General features: G+C 39.3%; 2 protein-coding genes and 1 pseudogene across 5 annotated transcripts in view; 1 reads left to right on the top strand and 2 right to left on the bottom strand.

The window, feature by feature from the left end:
* The window catches only part of PRDM4 (PR/SET domain 4), a 61,461-nt gene extending 38,533 nt beyond the window's left edge, over positions 1-22,928 (top strand). The window contains exons 12-13 of one of the 3 annotated variants that reach the window (XR_010122696.1): positions 6,037-6,154; positions 20,181-20,279. Coding sequence is in view for 2 of the 3 variants with exons in the window: in XM_054442684.2 (XP_054298659.1) it covers positions 6,057-6,154; positions 20,181-20,305 (223 nt within the window). In the remaining variant the exon portion in view is untranslated. Of the gene's footprint in view, positions 1-6,036; positions 6,175-20,180 lie in introns of all 3 variants that reach the window. The other 2 variants (XM_054442684.2, XM_063646680.1) reach the window with 2 other exon arrangements.
* On the bottom strand, positions 2,678-3,233 carry LOC129009543 (large ribosomal subunit protein uL22-like; annotated as a pseudogene).
* The window catches only part of PWP1 (PWP1 homolog, endonuclein), a 28,220-nt gene continuing 14,330 nt past the window's right edge, over positions 10,248-24,137 (bottom strand). For both annotated transcript variants that reach the window (XM_054442686.2, XM_054442685.2), the window contains exons 9-16: positions 23,387-23,448; positions 19,748-19,844; positions 19,023-19,084; positions 18,024-18,135; positions 13,842-13,932; positions 13,623-13,744; positions 12,345-12,450; positions 10,248-10,609 (exon numbers count right to left, since the gene is read on the bottom strand). In XM_054442686.2, coding sequence (XP_054298661.1) covers positions 10,500-10,609; positions 12,345-12,450; positions 13,623-13,744; positions 13,842-13,932; positions 18,024-18,135; positions 19,023-19,084; positions 19,748-19,844; positions 23,387-23,448 — 762 coding nt within the window. In that variant the 3' untranslated portion in view covers positions 10,248-10,499. The remainder of the gene's footprint in view (positions 10,610-12,344; positions 12,451-13,622; positions 13,745-13,841; positions 13,933-18,023; positions 18,136-19,022; positions 19,085-19,747; positions 19,845-23,386; positions 23,449-24,137) is intronic.

Here is a 24,137-nt window from a genome sequence, read left to right as displayed (position 1 = left end):
GACCCACTTGAGGAGGCAGTCTGTCCGTTCTCAGATCTCAAACTCCGTGCTGGGAGAACCACCACTCTCTTCAAAGCTCAATTGGAAATGCAAAAATCACCCATCTTCTGCGTCACTCACGCTGGGAGCTGTAGACTGGAGCTGTTCCTATTCGGCCATCTTGGAACCCCCCTACTCAGGAAATGACATTTAAACTGAACTTTAAAGGATGAATACAAGTTAGCCAGAGAAAAAGGAGTAAAGTTTTCTGTATAAAAGGAAAAGCATGATAATTTGAATGTTAAAAGTTTATCAGAAATGTCACAGCCTGGCAACAGAGTGAGACTCCGTCTCAAAAAAAAGAAAAAGGCAAATTTAAAAAAATAAATTTTTAAAAAACCAGTGAACTGGCTGGATGCGGTTGCTCATGCCTATAATCCCAGCACTTTGGGAGGCTGAGGCTGAGGCGGGTGGATCACGAGGTCAAGAGATCAAGACGATCCTGGCCAACATGGTGAAACCCTATCTCTACTATAATACAAAAATTAGCTGGGCATGGTGGTACACATCTGTAGTCCCAGCTACTCAGGCGGCTGAGGCAGGAGAATCGCTTGAACCCAGGAGGCAGAGGTTGCAGTGAGCCGAGATCACACCACTGCACTCCATCCTGGCAATAGAACGAGACTCTGTCTCAAAAAAAGACAAACAAAAAGACAAAAAAAACCCAAAACCACCAGTGAACAATCCATGAAGTGGTAAACTATTAGACATATATAGTTCCATTAAAGAGACATGACAATGTTGTCCTCTCCACAACTGTATTCCACATTGTACCAAAGATCCTAGTCAAGGAAATAAGACAGATAAACTGTCCCTTTTTGCAGACAATTATCAAGAAAATTAACAGAAAAACTGTAAGAACTGAGAGTTTAACAAGGTGCCCAGTACAAAGAGAGCATACACATTTTCATAGCTCTTCTATATGTTAGCAATAACAAACTGCAAAATATGAGAAAAGTGTCCTATCCGCCTTAGTATTAAAATAATAAAAACCTAGGAATAAATCCAACAACTAGCAAAGTCTATATGAAAAGAGAATAAACTTCATTTGAAAGATGTAAGAGAATGGGTGCTGTGGTTCATACCTGTAATCCCAACACTTTGGGAAACTGAGGCAGGAGAATTGCTTGAGGAATTCGAGACCAGTCTGTTTTAACATAGTAAGACCTTGTCTCAACAAAAACTTTAAACATTAGCTGGGTGTGGTGGTGCGCACCTGTAGTCCTGCTACTCTGGAGGCTGAGGTGAAGGATTGCATGAGCCAGGAATTTAAGGCTGCAGCGAGCTATGATTGCACCACTGTACTTCAGCCTGGGCTCCAGAGTTGAGATCCTGTCTCTTTGGGAGGCCGAGGCTGGCAGATTGCCTGAGGTCGGGAGTTTGAGACCACTCTGGCCAACATGGTGAAACCCCGTCTCTACTAAAAATACAAAAAAAATTAGCTGTGCGTGGTGTCATGCGCCTGTAATCCTAGCTACTCGGGAGGCTGAGGCAGGGGAATTGCTTGAACCAAGGAGGTGTGGAGGTTGCAGTGAGCCAAGATCACTCTACTGCACTCCATGCTGGGTGACAGAGCGAGACTCCATCTCAAAAAAAAAAAAAAAAAAAAAAGATGTAAAAGAACAATAAGTGGAAAGGTGACCCATGAACCTAAATGGAAAGATTCCATAGTATACAATTATTAAATTATTCTTTTATAACTATAAATTCAATAACATGCCATTCAATATCTTAAAGGGATTTTTATGGAGCCTGACAAGTTCAAGTTCATTTGAAAAAAAAAGCATAAAAGAATAGCCAGGAATTTTCTGGGGAATGATGAACTATGAGGGGAACTTGTCCTATTGGGAACCAAAATACTAAGGCTATAGTAATTAAAATAATTGTTAGACATACCAAATGCATGCGGGGCTTAAAACCTAGATGACGGGTTGATAGGTGCAGTAAACCACCATGGCACATGTTTACCTATGTAACAAACCTGCACATTCGGCACATGTATCCCAGAACTTAAAGTAAAATAAAAAATAATAATTGTTATTGGCATAGGAAATAACTCACTAGTACAGAATGGAAAGTTCAGAATAAGGTATATAGATATAAATATATTGTATATAATATAAAGTTGGCATTTCAACCAGTAGAGAAAGAATGGACTATTCAATTAACAGTATTGGAACAATTTGCTATCCGTTTGGTAAAACATTATATTTTTACCTCAGACTACACACAAGTAAATTCCAGATGAATTTAAAGAGATAAATGTAAAAAATTCACCAATTATTTTTTAAATGCTGGGGTGGGGAAGGCTTTCCTAAACAAGACCTAAATTTATGACCAAAATTAAGACCCCAGTGATACACTGGAGAAAAACATGACTAACAAGCAGAATAGAAAAAAACACCTACAGATTAATTTTTTAAAGCACAAAACAGCAAAAGATATAAACAGGCAAGCCATCAAAGAAAAAAGAAATACAATAGACAATAGAACATGAAAACATACTCCACCTCATGAGTAATAAGAAAGTGCAATTGTATTGTTTTTGGCCATAAAGCCGCAAAGATTTAGAAGTCCTAACCTAGGTTTAAGGGAAAGGAAACACTTTAAAAAAAAAAAAACAACTTTTAATTACTTTTCTTTTTCGCTAAATTTATTCCCATACCATAAGTTTTTGTTTCTTCACTTTCTTCTGGGATATCTTTTGCTTCCAGGAAGCCTCCTTTTCTGGTTTTGGATTTGTTCCTTTTCAGTGAGAATCATCTCAAAGAGCTCATGTATGGGTTAATCTGACCATGAGCTCTAGTAAGTACTGTGGTGCATCTTAGGTGCTTTGTTCACTTGGATATACTCAGTGACCAGAGAATCTACATCTAAGCCGTTAAGCTCAGCATTCCTCTCTGTATTTTTAAGCATATGCAGCAAAAGTTCAGCACTGTTTTTGGGGCCACCAACCCTGTGTCCAGCCCCACTACTTGGCAGGGGCACACCTACCAAGTCCACCACTGTAACCTCGGAATGGTACACACTGCTTCTGTAAAGTGACATCTTTCAGATACTTGGTGGCTTTTCATATATGCATACCCTTGATGGCCTGGGCAGTTTCACGAGTGTTCTTAGTGAACATGAAGATTTGAACCTCTTGATTTGCATGATTTTGTGGGGTTTCCTGGGTCAAGTGACTAGAGAACCATTTTCACAGATCACCCCAGGCCGCTTAGGGGAAGAGAGGAAATTTTTTAGTTGGAAGTATTAATTGGCAAAAACTCTTTTCAAAGGTAATTTGGCAAGGTCCAAACAAATTTAGGAATTATATACCCTTTGATTCAGTAATTTCACTTTTAGAAATCTTATAGAAATACTCATACATATGTAAAAAAAATTATGTACAGGATCCTAGTCCTTTCTTATGGATATGTGGTGAGGATAGAAAAATACACCAATATTTTTAAGTGAAGATGGAAAAAATCTATGTTTTCCAGAAAGGAAATGTTGGAGAAATTATGGCACACCCATACTAAGCAATACAATGCTGTCATTAAAAAGGATGAGGTAAAACCATATGTAGTAACACAGGAATATCTCCAAGACATATTGTTAAAAAGCCTGTTGTCTGATCATTTATTATCTATCCCTAGCTATATATTAACGTGAATTATACAAGGGGCATGCTGTAGATGTCAATCCCCTTTATCATGCTTTCCTTAACTGTAGAGTCTGGAAAGCAAAAAACTGTTTTCCAGATCCCTTCAGAGCTGAGATTCCAAGCAAAACTAAAATTCCTCTGATTAGACGCACTCATGTGAGACTTAGATTCAGAACTGAATTACGCAGGGAGAGAAGCAGGGCCTGAGATATCTACTGTGCAGGCTTGGATATTACCAGTGTGGTGTGGTTTTAGAGCTGGTGGTGATGGTGGATGGAGGCTTTCTGATGTGGTAGGTGGCTTCTTGACCATAGAAGCAGCAGATGCACCTTGTGAGTTCATGTCTGTGGTATGGGATTAGGAGTCATTCCTAGAACTCAGCTTAGACTCCATTTTGTCAGCCTTTTCAGTGAGTGATTCCATGAGTGATCTATATTGCTCAATAAATTCTTTTTTGCTTAAACTAGCTAGAGGAGTTGTCTGAAAATAGTATAGACAACAGATCCTTAAGGAAATGACATCTTGAACTACTTATCTGACCTGGCTGGTTTCAAGGCAGTGAGGATCCAGTTACTGTTAGAGGAGGGGAGACAGAATTGTACCTGGCATGCATGGCTGGGACATGGGTTAGATTATCACCCATAATCACCTGCAATTAAGTGTATCCATATCAATAAACACAGTTTAAACTGTTTCTCTTTCCCTGGTCTAGAATCCTCAGAATCTTGCTGACACATATTCCTTAAGATTTTGCCAATACATTAGGAAATTCTTGCAATTCTGTTAATATGTAAACTTTCTTTTCCAAGGTTTGACTTCGGAATTATAAAGAATTTGTGTTTCACATTGTCATAGGTCAGAAGCAATAAGAGGTGGTAGGAGTGGTAAATGAAGAGAATGGGGACTATTTTAGAAGATAACTACCTGAGGTGTGGTCATTACAAGATATTCAAGAAAATCAGAACCATTCTCATTAGATAGGGGAGGAGCTACTTCTGTTGGCAGATCTTTGGGTTTTGGGTACTTGGTCATTGTAATGTTCTCAGATATCACCATTCTACTTTTTGGGTTTGCATTCTTTCTTCCAAAATAATCTAATTGTTATTTAAGAAACCTGCTGAAGCAGTGAATTCAACTTATCTTGTATATCAGTAACCTGCAGGATCAGACTCTTTTCTGGTTTTTCACTGTGTAACTCTATGGCCACAGAGAGAAGAAATTATTTCAGGGCAGTCATGGAGCCAAACTCTGTTTCTTTGATCTAGCTAAACATGTCTGCAAATGAATAAGCATGCTTCAATATTCAAATTTTCTATTTCTTCTAGTATCAGTTTTCGTAAGTTATGTTTTTCTAGGAATTTGTCTATTTAATATACATTTTCAAATTTAATCACAAAAAATTGTTCATATCTTCTTACCGTTTAGTGTCTATAGGGTTTGTAGTGATGTCCTCCTTTTCACGTCTGATGTTAATAATTTGTATTATGTTCACAATTGCTATAGGTTTATCAACTTTCTTAGTATTGTAAATAATCCATTTTTTCTTTGATTATTTTCTATATTGTATTTGTTGTCTATGACATTAATTTCTACTCTGTTATTTCCTTCTGTCCACATTTTTGGGTTTAAATTGCTGGTCTTTTTCTAACTTTTCTTTTTGGGGGGGCGGGGACAGGGTCTCACTTTGTTACCCAGGCTGGAATGCATGGCATGATCTTGGCTCACTGCAACCTCTGCCTCCTGGGTTAAAGCAATTCTTTTGCCTCAGCCTCCCGAGTAGCTGGGATTACAGGCACATGCTACCACGCCCAGCTCATTTTTGTATTTTTGGTAGAGATGGGGTTTCACTATGTTGGCCAGGCTGGTCTCGAACTCCTGACCTCAGGTGATTGACTCACCTCGGCCTCCCAAAGTGCTGGGATTACAAGCATGAGCCATTGTGCCCGGCCTCCTTGCTTCTTTTGAATTAATCAAGTATTATTTGCTTTCTCCCCTTTTGGCTTTTTTCCATACTCTTTTAGTAGTTCACCTAGAGATTACAACATGCATCCTTGATTTATTAGAGTGTAATAGTGATACTTTTATCCCTTCCAAAACAATGCTGAGATCTCAGAATACCTTAACTCTATTTGTCTCCTTCTAGCCTTTTGTCAGGCATTTTAATCTTCCAGACATTTTAAGCCCTATACAACATTATTATTACTGTTTTCTGTGGTAATATTCACTTAAATTTACCCATGTTGATCATTATTCCTTCTTGCATGTCTGTATTCCCACTGGGATCATTTTCAGTCTGCCTAAGTTTAGCGTAACTTTATTATTATTATTATTATTATTATTGTTTGAGACAGGGTCTTACTCTGTTGCCCAGGCTGGAGTGCAATGGTGTGATCTTGGCTCACTGCAACCTCCACTTCCCATGCTCAAGCAGTCCTCCCACCTCAGCTTCTGAAGTAGCTGGGACTACAGGTGAGCGCCACCACAACCAGGTAATTTTTATATTTTTTATAGAGACTTTTTATAGAAATTGGGCGTTGCCCAGGCTGGTCTTGAACTCCCAGGCTCAAACAATCTGCTTACTTTGGCCCTCCAAAATTCTGAAATTAAAGGTGTGAGCCATCATGCTCAGCCAGTGTCTTCATCTTTTTAAAGAAAGTATTTTACTTACCATAAAATTCACCCATTTTAAGTGTATCCATTGGTTTTTCAGATATTCAAAATAGTGCAACCATCACCACAATCCTATTTTAAATCACTTCCACCACCCAAAAAGATCCTTTTTGCTTATTTGCAGTCCCACTCTATTCTCACTCCCAATCCCAGGAAATGATTAAGGTACTGTATGTATGGATTTGCCTTTTCCTCTGAAAACTTCATGTAAATGGAATTATATATGGCCTCATGTCCAACTTCTCTCATTTAGCATGTCTTAAAGGTTCATCTGTGTTGCAATATGTATTAGTTCATTCCCTTTTATCACAGAACAGAAATCCGTTTTATGGCTATCCCACATTTTGTTTATTCATTCACCCACTGATGAACATTTGGACTGTTTCCACTTTGGGGCTGTTAAGAATGACACTACTGCTGAACATCTGCATATAAGTCTCTGTAAGGACATGTTTTGTCTGTCCTGGATATATACTAAGGAGTAAGTAGTTTCAGGTTCATAAACTTGTGTTTAACTTTGGCCATAATCTTTTTGGATATTGCTCTCCCTCATCCTAGTCTGATTCCAATTACACATGTTAGACTTTTGTACCATGCCTGATGCATCTTTATACATTTTTATATATACGTTTAACTCTATTTTAGTGTGGATATTTGCCATTGACCTACCCTCACATTCACTAATCCTTCAACTCTGTGTTAGTCTCATATATAAAATTCTCTTAAGTTGTAGAATTCTCATTTAATTCTTTATAGATTCTAATTCCTTGATGATATATTCAATCTTGTTTTTTCTTACATTTACCAATCCTGCCTATTTCAAAGTTCATGTCCAACATAATTCCAATGTGTGAATTTATTACAGGTCTATTTTTCTCATGGTGCTATTTCTTAGTATGCTTAGAAATTTTTGCTGGAATGCTAGAGATTGTATTTGAAAATCTATAGAAGCTGTGGATGAAATTATCCTCTTCCAGGGAGGATTCACCCTGTCCTCTGTCAAACTAGAGCAGGGACACCTCAATCCAGTCAAAAACTGAGCTTACTCAAGGCTGGGCTTCAGATTCCTGAAGTTATTAGCTCTACTGGTTTATCTCAACTTTTGGGGTATAGCCTTTGAGGGGTCACAATGACAGAGCTTGGAGTGTTTTTAGAGACCTTCCTTTTTGAAATCAAGTTCAATTTTTGTTTTTGCTCTGCTGCTTTTCTCAGTTTTCTTACCTTGTACAATGAAAAATTGGTAAATGCCTAAGAAAATCAGCATCATCACATGGGGTTAATTCTCTGCACATCCCTTCTCCCAGGATCTTTGCCCTCAAGTCCTGGCTGCCTTAGAAGCACTTCAGTGCCTTCAAATAGATGTTGCATGCCTCCTGTTCAGCTTTTGTTTAAGCTATACTGTCACATCTAGAAATGGAAGTATGAAACAAGTTGTTTTTGAAACAAAATCTGGCTATTTGTTCTGACAGGATGTTTTAAAAGTACTTACTTTGAAAAGACCTCCCTTGGCTGGGCACGGTGGCTCATGCCTGTAATCCCAGCACTCTGGGAGGCGAGGCAGGCAATCACCTGAGGTCAGGAGTTTGAGACTGGCCTGGCCAACATGGTGAAGCCCCATCTCCACTAAAAATACAAAAATTAGCTGGGCACGATGGCACATGCCTGTAATCCCAGCTACCCAGGAGGCTGAGGCAGGAGAATCATTCGAACCCGGGAGGCAGAGGTTGCAGTAAGCCAAGACCATGCCATTGCACTCCAGCCTGGGCAACTCAACACTCAGTCTAAAAAAACAAACAAAAACAAAAAACAAACAAAAACCTCCTCCACCTAAAAGAGTATGTAAGAGTATAGCATACATTTCATATACCACCTTTACTGAAAAGAGCTTCATAAGATGTAGTTTGGGTTGTCCTGAAAAATTGAGGCCTTTAAGTTCTACCTGTATAATGCTCATAGAATATAGTGTCATAGAAGTTGATATTTCTACTTTATTAACAATTGGTTTTACAGAATCTGAATTCCCAGATATAATTAGCTGGCACCTGCCTACATCTGGGTAATTATTTTTTGAGACGGAGTTTTGCTCCTGTTGCCCAGGCTGGAGTGCAATGGCATGGTCTTGGCTCACTGCAATCTCCGCCTCCCAGGTTCAACTGATCCTCCTGCCTCAGTCTCCCAAGTAGCTGGGATTAACAGGCACCCACCACCACGCCCAGCTAATTTTTGTATTTTTAGTAAAGACGGGGTTTTACCATGTTGGCCAGGCTGGTCTTGGACTCCTGACCTCGGGTGACCCGCCCACCTTGGCCTCCTAAAGTGCTGGGATTACAGGCGTGAGCCACCACGCCCAGCCATCTGGGTAAAATTGTTTAAAAGTTTGTATCGGGTTTTCACTTTGACAAATATGTTTGGCTCCATGGCATTTCCATGTGCTATGTAATGAAAACACCAGTCACCAACAAACTACCAGTGGTGAAAATGTTACCTGTTGTTCCCCCACTTTCTATGCTAGATAGGCATTCTAAGCCACACATCTTTGGGCTCAAATCTACCCACACTTAGGTGCAAAATGTGCCCACTGTGGGAAGTGATGTGGAACCCTTTCCTCAGTCAGTATGACACAATCGAGCCTCCTTTTACATTTATAATCTGGGCTTGGATTTTAATCCCCATGTTACCCAGTTCCCACAGCTTGACTACCCCTATTGCCTGTCTACTCAGATGTCTTACCCACTGCCTGCACTGGCTTTTAGCAGTAACTGCAGGTCCCGGCCAGCACTCTTCTGGTCCCAGGTGCTCAGATGTGCTCTAACCAACTACTTCAGAGGCACATTCTTTTGGCTCAGAAAACACCCCATGCTTAGCATTCATCGCACTAGCACTTTCAAGTTGGAAACAGAGGTGTCAACCTCATTTACCATTTGAAAATTTTGGTATTTATTAAATACAAATTATTATTTTAAGCAGACCTATATGACTACATAAAGCAGTGGAAGTTATTTTTTATATGTAACTGGGTCTTTTCCTGAGAACGGAAAGTCCTGGGAAGATGCCTATTTTAGAGTTATTCTTTATAGAAGAAAACATCAAATTTCAGAATTAACCGAGTTTAAATCTATTAGAGGTCTCCCTCTGTTACTAATTTTTAGTGATCTGGGCCTTACTTTAATACCTAAAAGCCAAATCAAAACAAAGAAACAGAATATTCTATCCTTTAATCTCTTTAATTCACACATCTGTCCTTTGTATAAAAAGGTGTTTTGGTGAACCCACGGTGCTATACCAATGACATTCCACAGTATTAACACTAGAATGACTGAAGTCACATTCATGAAATATACAGGAAATATCAATGGTTCATGAACTGATTATTATTCTGGCAAGTTAGGGTTGGGGTCTCATTATCAAACTAATTTTTAATGCCTACTAAAACTCATACTTAATAGGAAGACAATCTGTAATTAAAACTGTCCCTTGTTAGGTGGAGAGCAACGACTTATTCACACTGAATCTCCCATCCTTGTATAGCACTAGGCACAGAATGGCATTCAGTGTTTTGAGAATGAATGAATGGTCTGCCTCTTGTCTTTGATAACAGTGAATATCATGCTAGGAAAACAGGGGCATGTAACTTTTACTTATCAAACTACAAGTTGCATTGAGAATACTCAATCATGAGCATTAATTTGAGAACAGTTAGGAATGAAAGTGGAGTCTCTGGGGCACTTGCCTCTGTTCGTGGCCTCCTGTGCAATCTTAGCCAAATAACAACCTTTCCAGGCCTAGGTTTACCCATCTTTTAATATTACAGGATTTTACGCTTTAAAAATTCTATAAATTACTACCTATTTACAAACCTAGATTAACTGTGACAGATGGTATGTTTAAGGAATTACTTTTTAAAAATCCTTTTTATTACTCTTTTTTAAGAAATGCAACAAAAGCCTTACAAACAATCCATCTGAAGAGCAAGCACAAAGACTGGCTGTTTGTGGTGCCACCGCAGTTGCAGAAAGGAATGTCAGGCAGTCAGAAATGAATTGTGTTTCAGTCACTCTGTATGGTTGCTGCCACGCATGGAACATTTTTAGGCCAACTTTTTAAAATTCCCAGTTAAGGTAAGCAGGAAATTAGATGATCTTCATTAAGACTCCATGGGTGTATCTGAGCTCCTGCTGCCAAAAGGGCCACTAATAGATGAATTTCTTGCACTCCCGAGAACAAGCCTCTCTCGTCTTCCAAATGCTTCATTTACTAAAATACAAATTAACAGGTAAGAAACTAACAGATCAGGAAATTAAGTCAGAATATAAAAAGACACTAAAATGCAGAATTGAGCAATGAGGTTCTCTGTTCTGGGGCAGAAATTTTATGAAAATATACTTAGTACTTTATAAATGGTAAAGTGAGTAACCAACTCAGAAGTCCAAGTTAATGTTCTGAATGAAGTGAATTATTTTTTTTAAATGGTCCAATTTATTTTTGTACTTTACTTTCTTTGCCATATCTTGGATTTATCTGATCCGCCTTGGTAACAGATGTCCCATTCCTTATAAGTGACTCTCTCCTGGCCTTATTCTACTTCTGATTGCTTCCTATTTTTTCTTTCACTTTTCTGTGATCATAACTGGCACAGAACTTTTCGGACTTAGGACTCACACACATCAGAATAACCCAGAGAAAAATCTCAGGATCCTTGTTTTGCATGGGAGGAAAGATGCAGGAATCATATAGTGGGGAGATATATATATTATCTCTGTGTTTATAGAACGCACCAGACTATCTCAAAGTAATAAATAAGCAGCCAGGATCCCCTGAAGGGAGAGGAGTGGCCCCTTCCGGAAAGTTGGATTTTGTAGAATTTTATAGTTGAGCAAACGGTGGATTTATTCACACTGGTAACTGTGGGGGAGAGGGCTGTTTGTTGAGACCATGCTATATTTCTTTACAGCTTTCCCCAAAGATCTTTCAATTTTAAGATATGGCTGTTTGTTGAGACCATGCTATATTTCTTTCCAGCTTTCCCCAAAGATCTTTCAATTTTAAGATATGTATTTGTTAAATTGTTGGGAGCAAGCCCCCCAAAATCTGGCCATAAACTGGCCCCAAGACTGGCCATAAACAAAATCTCTTCAGCACTGTAACATGTTCATAATGGCCCTAACGCCCAAGCTGGAAGGTTGTGGGTTTATGGGAACGAGGGCAAGGAACACTTGGCCCGCAGAAGGTGGAAAACCGCTTAAAGGCATTCTTAAGCCACAAACAATAGCATGAGTGATCTGTGTCTTAAGAGCATGTTCCTGCTGCAGTTAACTAGCCTAACCTATTCCTTTAATTCAGCCTATCCCTCGTTTCCCATAAGGGATACTTTACTTTTAGTTAATTTAATACCTATAGAAACAATGCTAATGACTAGTTTGGTGTTAATAAATATGTGGGTAAATCTCTGTTCGGGGCTGTCTGCTCTGAAGGCTGTGAGACCCCTGATTTCTCACTTCACACCTCTATATTTGTGTGTGTGTGTCTTTAATTCCTCTAGTGCCACTGGGTTAGGGTCTCCCCAGCCGAGCTGGTCTCGGCATTAAATGATCTACACTTAAAAGTGTGAAGACAAACTTATTTGTGAACATGAACAAACATTACCAATTACATCTGATCTTGTCTCTTTCCTAAAAAGACTATACTACTTTTGCTATCTTCCTGATGTAGTCAGGTCACACATTCTGCACTTGGTCTTAGCCAAAATGCTGAGAAACAATTCAAGTCACACATTGTGTGTCAGTCCTTACAGAACTCATTCAGAAAGAGGAGAGGCCAGCATGATGGCTCACACCTGTAATCCCAGCTATACAGAAGGCTGAGGGACCAAAGATTGCTTGAGGCCAGGAGTTTGAGACCAGCCTGGGCAACATAGTGAGACCCTGTCTTTTTTTTTTTTTTTTTTTTTAAAGGGGCAGGGGGAGGTGTGCAGAGAACTAAAAACCCTTACCTGAAGAGACTGTGCTTATATCCCAGACCCGAAGCCCTTCTTTTTGACCTCCAAAGGCATAAATAAATGGCAAATCAGGGCAACATGAAGAACAGAAGAGAACTCCCTAGAGAGAGAACAGGAAGATGGTGATTTCAGTCTCTTCAGAGAGAGCTAATATCTAGATCCTCACTCTTGTCTCTAAGAATCTATGATTTAAATGGTTATTCAAAACCAACTTATGATTATCACTTTCAAGCCTACTGCAAAGGTAGCTCAGAGTCAAGTCAGAAAGGCTATTACTACAATATGAAGCCAGACAAGCGCAGCATGCTGGTTCTTCCACAATGATATCTGCATCTTCTGACCACTCAGGCCACTCATCTTCGTTATCACTCTGTCTCTTAGGGATTTCCTAATAAACCTAACATGTCATGTATTTCCAGAAACTTTAGCTGTCCTTTTAAACAGTAACAATGATGCCAGTTTAAATCATTTTTAAACTTTGTTTTCTTTTTTACATTTTTATTAATAGGTAATATATATTTGTTATAGAAAATATGAACGAGAAAAATATATGAAAATCTCTCAGGGAGGTAACCACGGTTTATGTTCTGGGATATAATCTACTAGAGTTAAATGTAAGCATTTAGGCAATTATGCATTTAAAAATAAGCATGAGATGGTACTACAAAAATTGCTTCTGTAACCTGTTTTTCCATTATATTTACATATACTTATTTATTCATACACAGTTTTGAACAGCTGTGCAGTGTTATTATGTCTGCAGTCTAACTTACATAACTCAGTGGTTGGCATACAGTAGGTGCTCAGTAAATATTTCTTGAGTGAATCTGGTTATTTCTAAATTTTTCCTACTATATAGTAATTCATTTCAGTGTAGTCAGAACTAGTTATGCAAAGAGATAAAGATACATAAACTGACCCTAATAGCTACGGTGCCCTGAGATTCAAGATTTCTTGGGATGGTCTTGATTTCAGGGTAAAAAAAAAAAAAAAGGCAGCCATTTCACTTGTGTCCTAGAAAACCCTCTCCCCAGCCTTACCAAGCAACTGTTAATCATGTGAGTTGGAAAAGAACCAGTCACTGAATTCCCCACAAAGTGTTCTAAGTCATAAAATCCCACCAAATTTGACTAAACTCAAAATTCACTTCCCCAACACATCCATATTCGTTAATGCAATAGTTCCAACAGAAAAACATGCAACACAAGTTCTGGAAAAAGACAAGGTCAGAAACAGAATAAATAAAAAACAGATACCCAGGGAGATTCTTACCATTTTCATGTCCCTAGAATGAACTAGACTTGGCCTATCTCCTAAGATGTCCCAGATCTTCACGTATTTGTCGGCTGAAGCAGTCACGAGACAGCCCTTGATTTGACTGCTAAGATCAAGACCTAAAGGAAGATAAAATTAGTTTAGACACTTTCACTTTGAAATAGATTTACTTCATCATAAGTTAATAAAAATGAAAGAAGCATTACTCTTGCTCACCAGAGATTTCATCATTGTGTGCATTAAGTGTAAAAATTGGCTTATCTGAACGTGCATCCAAATTATATACAAAGCCGTCATCTGTACTGGCCTAGAAAAAGTAAAAGATGGGCAAGGTCATGTTATGTCACAAAATCTAACAATGGGTAAAAAGTCTAAGTCATAGTGAAAATCAGCTATATGACTAGTAAGTCATATAGCTTATGGAACTTATGAAAAATTAACATGGACACAAATCATTTACTTTTGGACGACCTGAATTTGCACTCACATGGGCTAATTCAGTTGACATGTCTACTGGATATGAGTATGAAGCTGTGGTGAGTGGTCTGGAATGGGGCTAGAGAGGTAGAAGAAAAGAGGCCATAATTACATCCACGTGAACAGAGGCCTGTTGCAGGCTGAGGAGGCATCCACAGAAGTGGGTCAGAGAGGGAAGAAGGGATAGGGAAGAGTGTCAAGGAACCAAGGCGTGACCAACAGTCAAATCGACCAGTGTGGCAGAGAAATTCAATCAGATAAGGAACTTAGGACTGAAAGGCAGATTAGAGTGGGTTGTTACACTGTCAAGAAAGGAAGAAGAAATGAAGGAGAATTAAGAGACAGATACAGAGCCAAAAACGGGAGACAGAAACCTAAGCCTGTATACAGGCCAAGGGCAACAGCCAGTATAAGAAAAAAGGATAAAGAAAGGACGGCTGAGGCAGTCTGAAGGTTAGGCCGGGGAAGAGAAGGCGTGGCTCTTCTTTTGAGATGAGAGGGAAGCAGGTGAACCATTTCATCTACTTTAACCTCCACTTCCCTAAATACATGGGATTTTAATATCTATGACCATTTGTTAGCAACTAATCTCTGGAAGTTTGCGTGCCTGAAGAGTGAGAGCCGAAGTACAATACAACATTAAGTACAACTGGAACTTCATTCCTGATCATTGTAAAATGAGTCTGGCTTCAGGCTGCCTGGCTAGAACAGCATGCACCTCTACTAATGGTGCAGAATTGAGATTAAGTATCTCAGAATCATTACTTCAGGAACCTTATTAAAACTGTCCACATCTTTTGAGAAAGCTGTTTTTAAAAAACTCTTTCCCCCCTAACTCATTTTATGAGGCCAGCATCATCCTGATACCAAAGCCTGGCAGAGACACAATTAAAAAAAGAGAATTTTAGATCAATATCCCTGATGAACATCGATGCAAAAATCCTCAATAAAATACTGGCAAACCAAATCCAGCAGCACATCAAAAAGCTTATCCACCATGATCAAGTGGGCTTCATCCCTGGGATGCAAGGCTGGTTCAACATACACAAATCAATAAATGTAATCCATCATATAAACAGAACCAAAGACAAAAACCACATGATTATCTCAATAGATGCAGAAAAGGCCTTTGACAAAATTCAACAACACTTCATGCTAAAAACTCTCAATAAATTAGGTATTGATGGGATGTATCTCAAAATAAGAGCTATTTATGACAAACCCACAGCCAATATCATACTGAATGGGCAAAAACTGGAAGCATTCCCTTTGAAAACTGGCACAAGACAGGGATGCCCTCTCTCGCCACTCCTATTCAACATAGTGTTGGAAGTTCTGGCCAGGGCAATCAGGCAGGAGAAAGAAACAAAGGGTATTCAATTAGGAAAAGAGGAAGTCAAATTGTCCCTGTTTGCAGATGACATGATTGTATATCTAGAAAACCCCATTGTCTCAGCCCAAAATCTCCTTAAGCTGATAAGCAACGTCTCAGGATACAAAATCAATGTGCAAAAATCACAAGCATTCTTATATACCAATAACAGACAAACAGCCAAATCATGAGTGAACTCCCATTCACAATTGCTTCAAAGAGAATAAAATACCTAGGAATCCAACTTACAAGGAATGTGAAGGACCTCTTCAAGGACAACTACAAACCACTGCTCAACAAAATAAAAAAGGACACAAACAAATGGAAGAATATTCCATGCTCATGGATAGGAAGAATCAATATCGTGAAAATAGCTATACTGCCCAAGGTAATTTATAGATTCAATGCCATCCCCATCAAGCTACCAATGACAAAAATAGCCCACATTGCCAAGACAATCCTAAGCCAAAAGAACAAAGCTACCTGACTTCAAACTATACTACAAGGCTACAGTAACCAAAACAGCATGGTACTAGTACCAAAAGAGATACAGACCAATGGAACAGAACAGAGCCCTCAGAAATAATACCACACATCTACAACCATCTGATCTTTGACAAACCTGACAAAAACAAGAAATGGGGAAAGGATTCACTATTTAATAAATGGTGCTAGGAAAACTGGCTAGCCATATGTAGAAAGCTGAAACTGGATCCCTTCCTTACATCTTATACAAAAATTAATTCAAGATGGATTAAAGACTTAAATGTTAGACCTAAAACCATAAAAATCCTAGAAGAAAACCTAGGCAATATCATTCAGGATACAGGCATGGGCAAAGACTTCATGTCTAAAACACCAAAAGCAATGGCAACAAAAGCCAAAATTGACAAATGGGATCTAATTAAACTAAAGAGCTTCTGCACAGCAAAAGAAACTACCATCAGAGTGAACAGGCAACCTACAGAATGGGAAAAAATTTTTGCAATCTACTCATCTGACAAAGGGCTAATATCCAGAATCTACAAAGAACTCAAACAAATTTACAAGAAAAAAACAAACAACTCCATCAAAAAGTGGGCGAAGGATATGAACAGACACTTCTCAAAAGAAGACATTTATGCAGCAACAGACACATGAAAAAATGCTCACCATCACTGGCCATCAGAGAAATGCAAATCAAAACCACAATAAGATACCATCTCACACCAGTGAGAATGGCGATCATTAAAATGTCAGGAAACAACAGGTGCTGGAGAGATGTGGAGAAACAGGAACACTTTTACACAGTTGGTGGGACTGTAAACTAGTTCAACCATTGTGGAAGACAGTGTGGCAATTCCTCAAGGATCTAGAACTAGAAATACCATTTGACCCAGCCATCCCATTACTGGTTATATACCCAAAGGATTATAAATCATGCTGCTATAAAGACATATGCACACGTATGTTTATTGCGACACTATTCACAATAGCAAAGACTTGGAACCAACCCAAATGTCCATCAATGATTGACTGGATTAAGAAAATGTGGCACATATACACCATGGAATACTATGCAGCCATAATAAGGATGAGTTCATGTCCTTTGGAGGGACATGGATGAAGCTGTAAACCATCATTCTCAGCAAACTATCACAAGGACAGAAAACGAAACATTGCATGTTGTCACTCATAGGTGGGAATTGAACAATGAGAACACTTGGACACAGGAAGGGGAACATCACACACTGGGGCCTGTTGTGGGGTGGGGGGAGTGGGGAGGGATAGCATTAGGAGCTATACCTAATGTAAATGACAAGTTAATGGGTGCAGCATACCAACATGGCACATGTATACATATGTAACAAACCTACCTGCATTTTGTGCACACGTACCCTACAACTTAAATTAAAACAAACAAACAAACAAAAAAAACCTCTTTCCCACCTTTGCAAAGCACTACATATTTACTTCAGGAAAACTGGGCAACAGATTTAACTAATCTTCCCTCTGGATGAAAGCTGGGCTCTTCTTTTTACATGTACTGAAATGTCAGTGGAATCTTTGGATGCTATGTGGAAAATCATTGTCCTCCTTAGATAATAAGGGTATGTAGAGAGAGGTCTTATGCTTTTTTTCCTATTTGGGAGATAGTGCTATAAATTAAACAGGTTAGCATTCTCATCACTAGAGATCCATTTAAGCATGAGGATTTAAATAAAAGAATATCTTCTTGGACTGATTTAACCATTAAAAAAACAAAAAATACTAACTACGCTTAGTATTTCAAACAACACTACAATAAAATGATGAAAATCATTAAATAAAACGTGGCACACTTTGGAATGGCCAGCAACCAGCAAAATCATTTACACGTTCACTGCTTTTTAAATAAAAGCCATTCTCTTATTAAAAAAACAAAACAAAAACCTTATGCTTTCAACCCTAAACCCAAATACTTCATAGTGTTAAAACAGAAAAAGCTTTTCAGATAATTCTCTCTACTATGGAATTTAAAAAGTCATTAGTAACCTAGAAAAGCAAAACAATAACATGCGTACTCTTACCAAAAAATGACAAGGTGAAAAGTGATTCCAAGTCACTCTCTCTATCTGCCCACTGAATCGCCACATTCGATGGCTTTCATCTGGACTTCGGCAGTCATACAAAGCCACTGACCTAGACACATTCAGGCAAAGTTAGGGTTTTAAGAGTTCAATTCTCCTATATGTTTTATTTATAATGAAATAGTAATAAAATAGCACTGTGAAATCAAGATTCATTTAAAGCCTGTTTTAAGGTTCTAAATAAAGTAGAAAAAAAATGAGCTGAGTTTCAGTAATTAGTGGATTCTGATCTTAACACTTGAAGGCACTGGTGCCTCTAACGTTACAGTGGTTTTGACCTTCTCCAGGTCAAATCTTCCACTCGCAAGAAGAATCCTCTATGTCCAAAAGCCCAGGACGATTTCTAATTTCCCCCTCTCTGGTCGAGCTCAGAGCCAGGTTACTCATGTCTTAGGCACACTTACCCTCCATAAGCAGGTTATTGTGTTGGGGGAAGCAAGGGATGCACTTTTGTAATTCTGCATGAATCACAAGAAATGTAAACATACCACGCTTCAAGAGCATAAGAAATGAAAATAAAGACTGCAAAGTTGGTTTTGGCTTCTACTATCTGTTTCTCCCACCTGTAGACCCAATCTGTAAAAAGGAGCACTGATATGAAGTAGAAACCCCATGGTTGACCACAGTGGCCCCAATTCTTCACATCTCCCTATATCCATGCCCTCTGTCATGTGACATGGAAATTCTTCCCATAAAGGCAAAGTATAGCCTCTAAAAGCCAAAGAAGTTGCTAGTTCCTACAGTTATATTATTATGACAGAACCATGTTTCCTTGTAGACTGAAAGGACCAGAGTTAAAAGGAAAAGTAAGTAGTGCAAATAATTTAAACATAAAGGTGGCCTCAAGGATACATTCTGCCTGGGTATCAAGTGATACTTTTAAAATGACTTCTAGAGGATAAAAACAGAGCAGCAATCATTCTTGCTGTGCTTTCTTACTTATCATACGAGCCAGAAATCAGAGTCTGTGCTTCAAATGGATGAAACTGCAGCGTTTGGACCTAAAGGGAGAAAACATAAATGCAGAGATCTCTGTTTGTTTGCTTTTTGTAAAATTACCTAACATGTGATAAGAATCTATTTGACAGTATATCTATAAATACTTCCCTCTGAAATACAGTAAACAAAAGAAACATAAATGTACTGCATAATCAAAGGGCAAACCATGCTCCCAAATAAAGGCTGGCACTTAAAGAAAATGTAGTTTCCCCAAACTGTTTGGCAGAATACTTAGTCCCTCAAGTGTTAGAAGATACTCAGAAGAAAAAGGGAAGTAGTCAAACACATCTGGTGAATTCCCCCATGCTCCAGAAGTCCCAAAATAATCTGCATTAGATCCCTGGGGAATAATGCAGTAATTAATGGGTGTTATCATTGTGACTGACAGACCTCATCCTTTTTTAGGAGCCTCTATAAATATGTTACAGGGCACTAATGTTCCTAGTAACCGTACCTTTCTGTACCCATTTTTTCATCTCTAAGATGGGCATTGTACCTACCACACAGGGCTTTGTGAAAATCCTAAGGGATAACATCCTAAGGCAAAGCATGCTGCAAGTCAGATAAAATTATTTTCAAAGCCATATATAAACGTTTGGGATTATTTTTAGCCAATATTTGTGTCCGATTTTTAAGAACTGCTGTGATCAACTAAATCACCATACCTTGTCTGTGTGTACAGCGAGGCTAGCTGCTGGTTTCCCCAAGGACATATCCCACAGAATTACAGTGTTGTCAGCTGATGCACTTGCTAAAACATTTCTGAGAAAGGGAAGAATCCAATCACGTAATCTTTTAAAAGTCAAGAGCATTAAATATGAGAAAACGATTGCATTTACAATAGCATCAGAAAGAATAAAATACTTAGGAATAAATTTAACAAAAGAAATGTAAGACTTACATAATGAAAACTACCGAAGATTATGAAGGGAAACAAGAGTATCTAAATAAGTGGAAAGACACCCCATGTTCATGTATTAGAAGACTTAATAGTGTTAATATGGAAATATTACATCTACAGATGGAGCTATAAACTGATCTACAGATTCAACCAATCTCTTTCAAAATCCCTGATGACTTTTTTCTTTCTTTTTGCAGAAAGTGACAAGCTGATTCACAGCCAGGTACAGTGGCTCACACCTGTAATCCTAGCACTTTGGGAGGCTGAGGCATGTGGATCACTTGAGGTCAGGAGTTCAAGACCAGCCTGGCCAACATGGTGAAATCCCCTCTCTATAAATACAAAAAATTAGCTGGGCATGGTAGCGCACACCTGTAATCCCAGTTCTCAGGAGGCTGAGGCAGGAGAAAAGCTTGAACCCAAAAAGCAGAGGTTGCAGTGAACCGAGATCACGTCACTGGACTCCAGCCTGAGCAACAGAGTGAGACTCCGTCTCAAAACAAAACAAAACAAAACAGGATGTACTACTATTATTAGTATTAGACTTAAAAAAAAAAAAAAGTGACAAGCTGATTCTAAAAATGCAAGGAATCTAGAATAGCCAAAATACTACTGAAAAAAAGAACAAAGTTGGCAAGCTCATACTTCCTGGCATCAAAACTTACTGAAAATCTACAGCAATCACAACAATGTGCTACTGGCATAAGGACATACAGATTAATGGACTAAAACTAACAGTCCAGAAATAAACATTTATAGTCACTGGCTTTTGACAAGGGTACTAAGGTAATTAAATGTTCAATGGGGAACAAAGTCTTAACAAATGGGGCTGGACGCGGTGGCTCATGCCTATAATCCCAGCACTTTGCAAGGCAGAGGCAGGCAGATCACTTGAGGTCCAGAGTTTGAGACAAGCCTGGCCTACATGGTGAAACCCTGTCTCTCTTAAAAATACAAAAATTAGCCAGGCATGGTGGCATGCACCAGTAATCCCAGCTACTCAGGAGGCTGAGGCAGGAGAATCACTTGAACCCCAGAGGTGGGGGGTGCAGTGAGCTGAGATCACACCACTCACTCCAGCCTGGGTGACAGAGTAAGACCCTGTCTCAAACAAAACAAAACAAAACAAAACAAAAACAAATGGTTCAGGGACAAATGAATCATCCTCATGAAAAAGAATGAAGTTGGACCCCTACCTCACACCATACACACAAAAAAACCTCAAAATGGATCATGGACTTCAGTGTAAGAGCTAATACTATAAAACTCTCAGAAGAAAACATACATGTAAACCTTCATGACCCTGACTTAAGCGATGGTTTCTTAGATACAACATCAAAAGCATGAACAACAAAAGAAATAAAGTAGACACCATCACATGAAAAACCCGTGCTGCAAATGGTAGCACCAAGAAAGTGAAAAAACAACCCACAGAATAGAAGAAAATATTTGCAAATCATGTATTTGGTAGGAGTTAGTATTCAGACTATATGAGAACTCCAAAAATTCAACATCAAACACAAAAAACAGGCAAAGGGAAGCCAGGCTTGGTGGCTCATGCCTGTTATCCCAGCACTTTGGGAGGCTGAGGTGGGGGGATCACCTGAGCCCCAGGAGGTCAAGACTACAGTGAGCAGTGACTGTGCCACTGCACTCCAGCCTGGGTGACAGAGTGAGACCCTGTCTCAAAAAAAAGTAAGCAAAGGACTTGAAAAACATTTCTCCCAAAGAAGATACACAAATGGCCAATAAGCACAAAAAAAGATGCTCAACATCACTAATTGTTAAGAAATGCAGATTAAGCCAGGGGTGGTGGCAAGCCCCTGTACTCCAAGTGACTTGGGAAGCTGAGGCGGGGGGATTGCTTGAGCCCAAGAGTTTGAGACTAGCCTTAGCAACATAGTTAGACCCCCATCTTACTTAAAAAAAAGGGGGGGAATGCAGATTAAAACTGCAATGAGATACCACTTCATACCCATTAGGATGGCTATTAATATCCTAATGGAAAATAACAAATGTTGGAGACACTAGAGCCCTTGTGTGCATTGTTGGTGAAAATGTAAAATGGTGCAGCCATTATGGAAAATAGTATGGTGGCTCCTCAAAAAATTAAAAATAGAATTACCATAAGATCCAGTAATAACACTTCTGGGTACATACCCAAAACAATTGAAAGCAGGGACTTGAATATTTGTACACCCACATTCATAGCAGCATTATTCACAGTATCCAAAAGGCAGAAGCAATCCAGGTGACCACACGTAAATGAATGGATAACATACATTACATAGAATGGAATGTTATTTAGCCTTAAAAAGGAAGGAAACTCTGACACTTATTAGAACATGACTGAACCTGAAGATATTAAGTCAAATAAGCCAGTCGCAAAGAAGTAAGTCTGTATGATTCCATTCATATGAGATGCTTAGTCAAATTCACGGAGACAGAAAGTGGAGTGGTGGTTGCCAGGGCTGGGGGTGGGGGAAATGGGAAGTCAGTGTTTAAAGGGCAGAGCTGCAGTGTGGAAAGATGAAAATGTTCTGGAGATGCATTGTGGTGATGGTTGCACAACTCTGTGAATGTACTGAAAGCCACTGAACTGCACACTTAAAAATGGTAAAAGTGGTGATAGGATTTGGCTATGTCCCCACCCAAATCTCATCTTGAATTGTAGCTCCCATAATTCCCATGTGTTGGGGGAGGGACCAGGTGGAAGGTAATTGAATCATGGGGACAGGTCTTTCTTGTGCTGTTCTCGTGCTAGTGAATGGGTCTCACGAGATCTGACGGTTTTATAAAGGAGAGTTCCTCTGCACATGCCCTTTCTCCTGCCTGCCACTACGTAAGACATGACTTTGCTCCTCATTTGCTTTCCGCCATGACTGTGAGGCCTCCCCAGCCATATGGAACTGTGAATCAATTAAACCTCTTTCCTTTACAAATTACCCAGCCTCGAGTATGTCTATATTAGCAGCATGAAAACAAACTAATACAAGTGTTAACTTTTGTTATATGTATTTTGCCATAATTTAAAGAAAAAAGAATAAAAGAGTATGTGGTGAGATGTGAAAACTAAACAGAGAAAAATGTCTCCTGGGAAGAAACACAATCCTATTGCACCATGGGCACTGCCAAACACCCTGTTTTTTTCCAGTGGTGGTGGAGAGAGGGCACTTGGTCACCAAACATGTAATGAACACCCACAGTGATGAGCTGGCAGGTGACCTGGAGGATGCAAAGAAACAGATGGCAGAGCTCCTGCCTGCAAGCAGGGCATCCTACAAGAAAGGAAGATAGATAGACACAAAGGTCCACGGCACAAATAAAGAGATGAGTGTAGGCATGAGGTAAGATCACAATGGCTACAGTCTTTTACAATCATTCAAATGTTATTTCTTTTTACCTGATTAGCTTATTCCATGAAAGGTCAAGGACAGCATCGGTATGCCCTTCTGCTGAGGAACTCTGTAATAATTGTTTTAATTATTTTTTGTATTAAAGTCCCCCCACAATAAAACTGAATATATTAATCTGCAAGATTCTTTAAACCTTAAGATTATTTTGTTTTGAGACGGAGTTTTGGTCTGTTGCCCTGGCTAGAGTACAGTGGCACGATCTCAGCTCATTGCAACCTCCACCTCCTGGGTTCAAGCGATTCTCCTGCCTCAGCCTCTCAAGTAGCTGGGATTACAGGCGCACGCCACCATGCCCAGCTAATTCTTATATTTTTTGTGGAGATGGGGTTTTGCCACGTTGGCCAGGGTGGTCTGGAACTCCTGACCTCATGATCCACTCTCGGCCTCCCAAAGTGTTGGGATTACAGGTGTGAGCTACTGCACCCGACCTATTGTTTTGATATTATATAAACTTTTGAAGAATAAAATAAATAAAACCTTGTCTCCCTGTTAGAGACTCATGATAAATTTCATTACAGGGGCTGCACGCAGTGGCCCACACTGTAATCCCAGGACCTTGGGAAACTAACGTGGGAACATTGCTTGAGGCCGGGAGTTCGAGACCAGCCCAGGCAACATAGCAAAACTCTGTCTTTACAAAAAAGTCAAAACTTAGCCAGGCATGGTGGCATAAGCCTATAGTCCCAGCTACTCAGGAAGCTGAGGCAGGAGAATCCCAGGATCTCTTGAGCCTAGTAG

This window comes from Pongo pygmaeus, chromosome 10 (assembly GCF_028885625.2).
Source record: "Pongo pygmaeus isolate AG05252 chromosome 10, NHGRI_mPonPyg2-v2.0_pri, whole genome shotgun sequence".
Classification (NCBI taxonomy): Eukaryota; Metazoa; Chordata; class Mammalia; order Primates; family Hominidae; genus Pongo; species Pongo pygmaeus.
The sequence above is the reverse complement of the archived record's forward strand: the minus strand, read 5'-3'. Positions and strand labels throughout refer to the sequence as shown.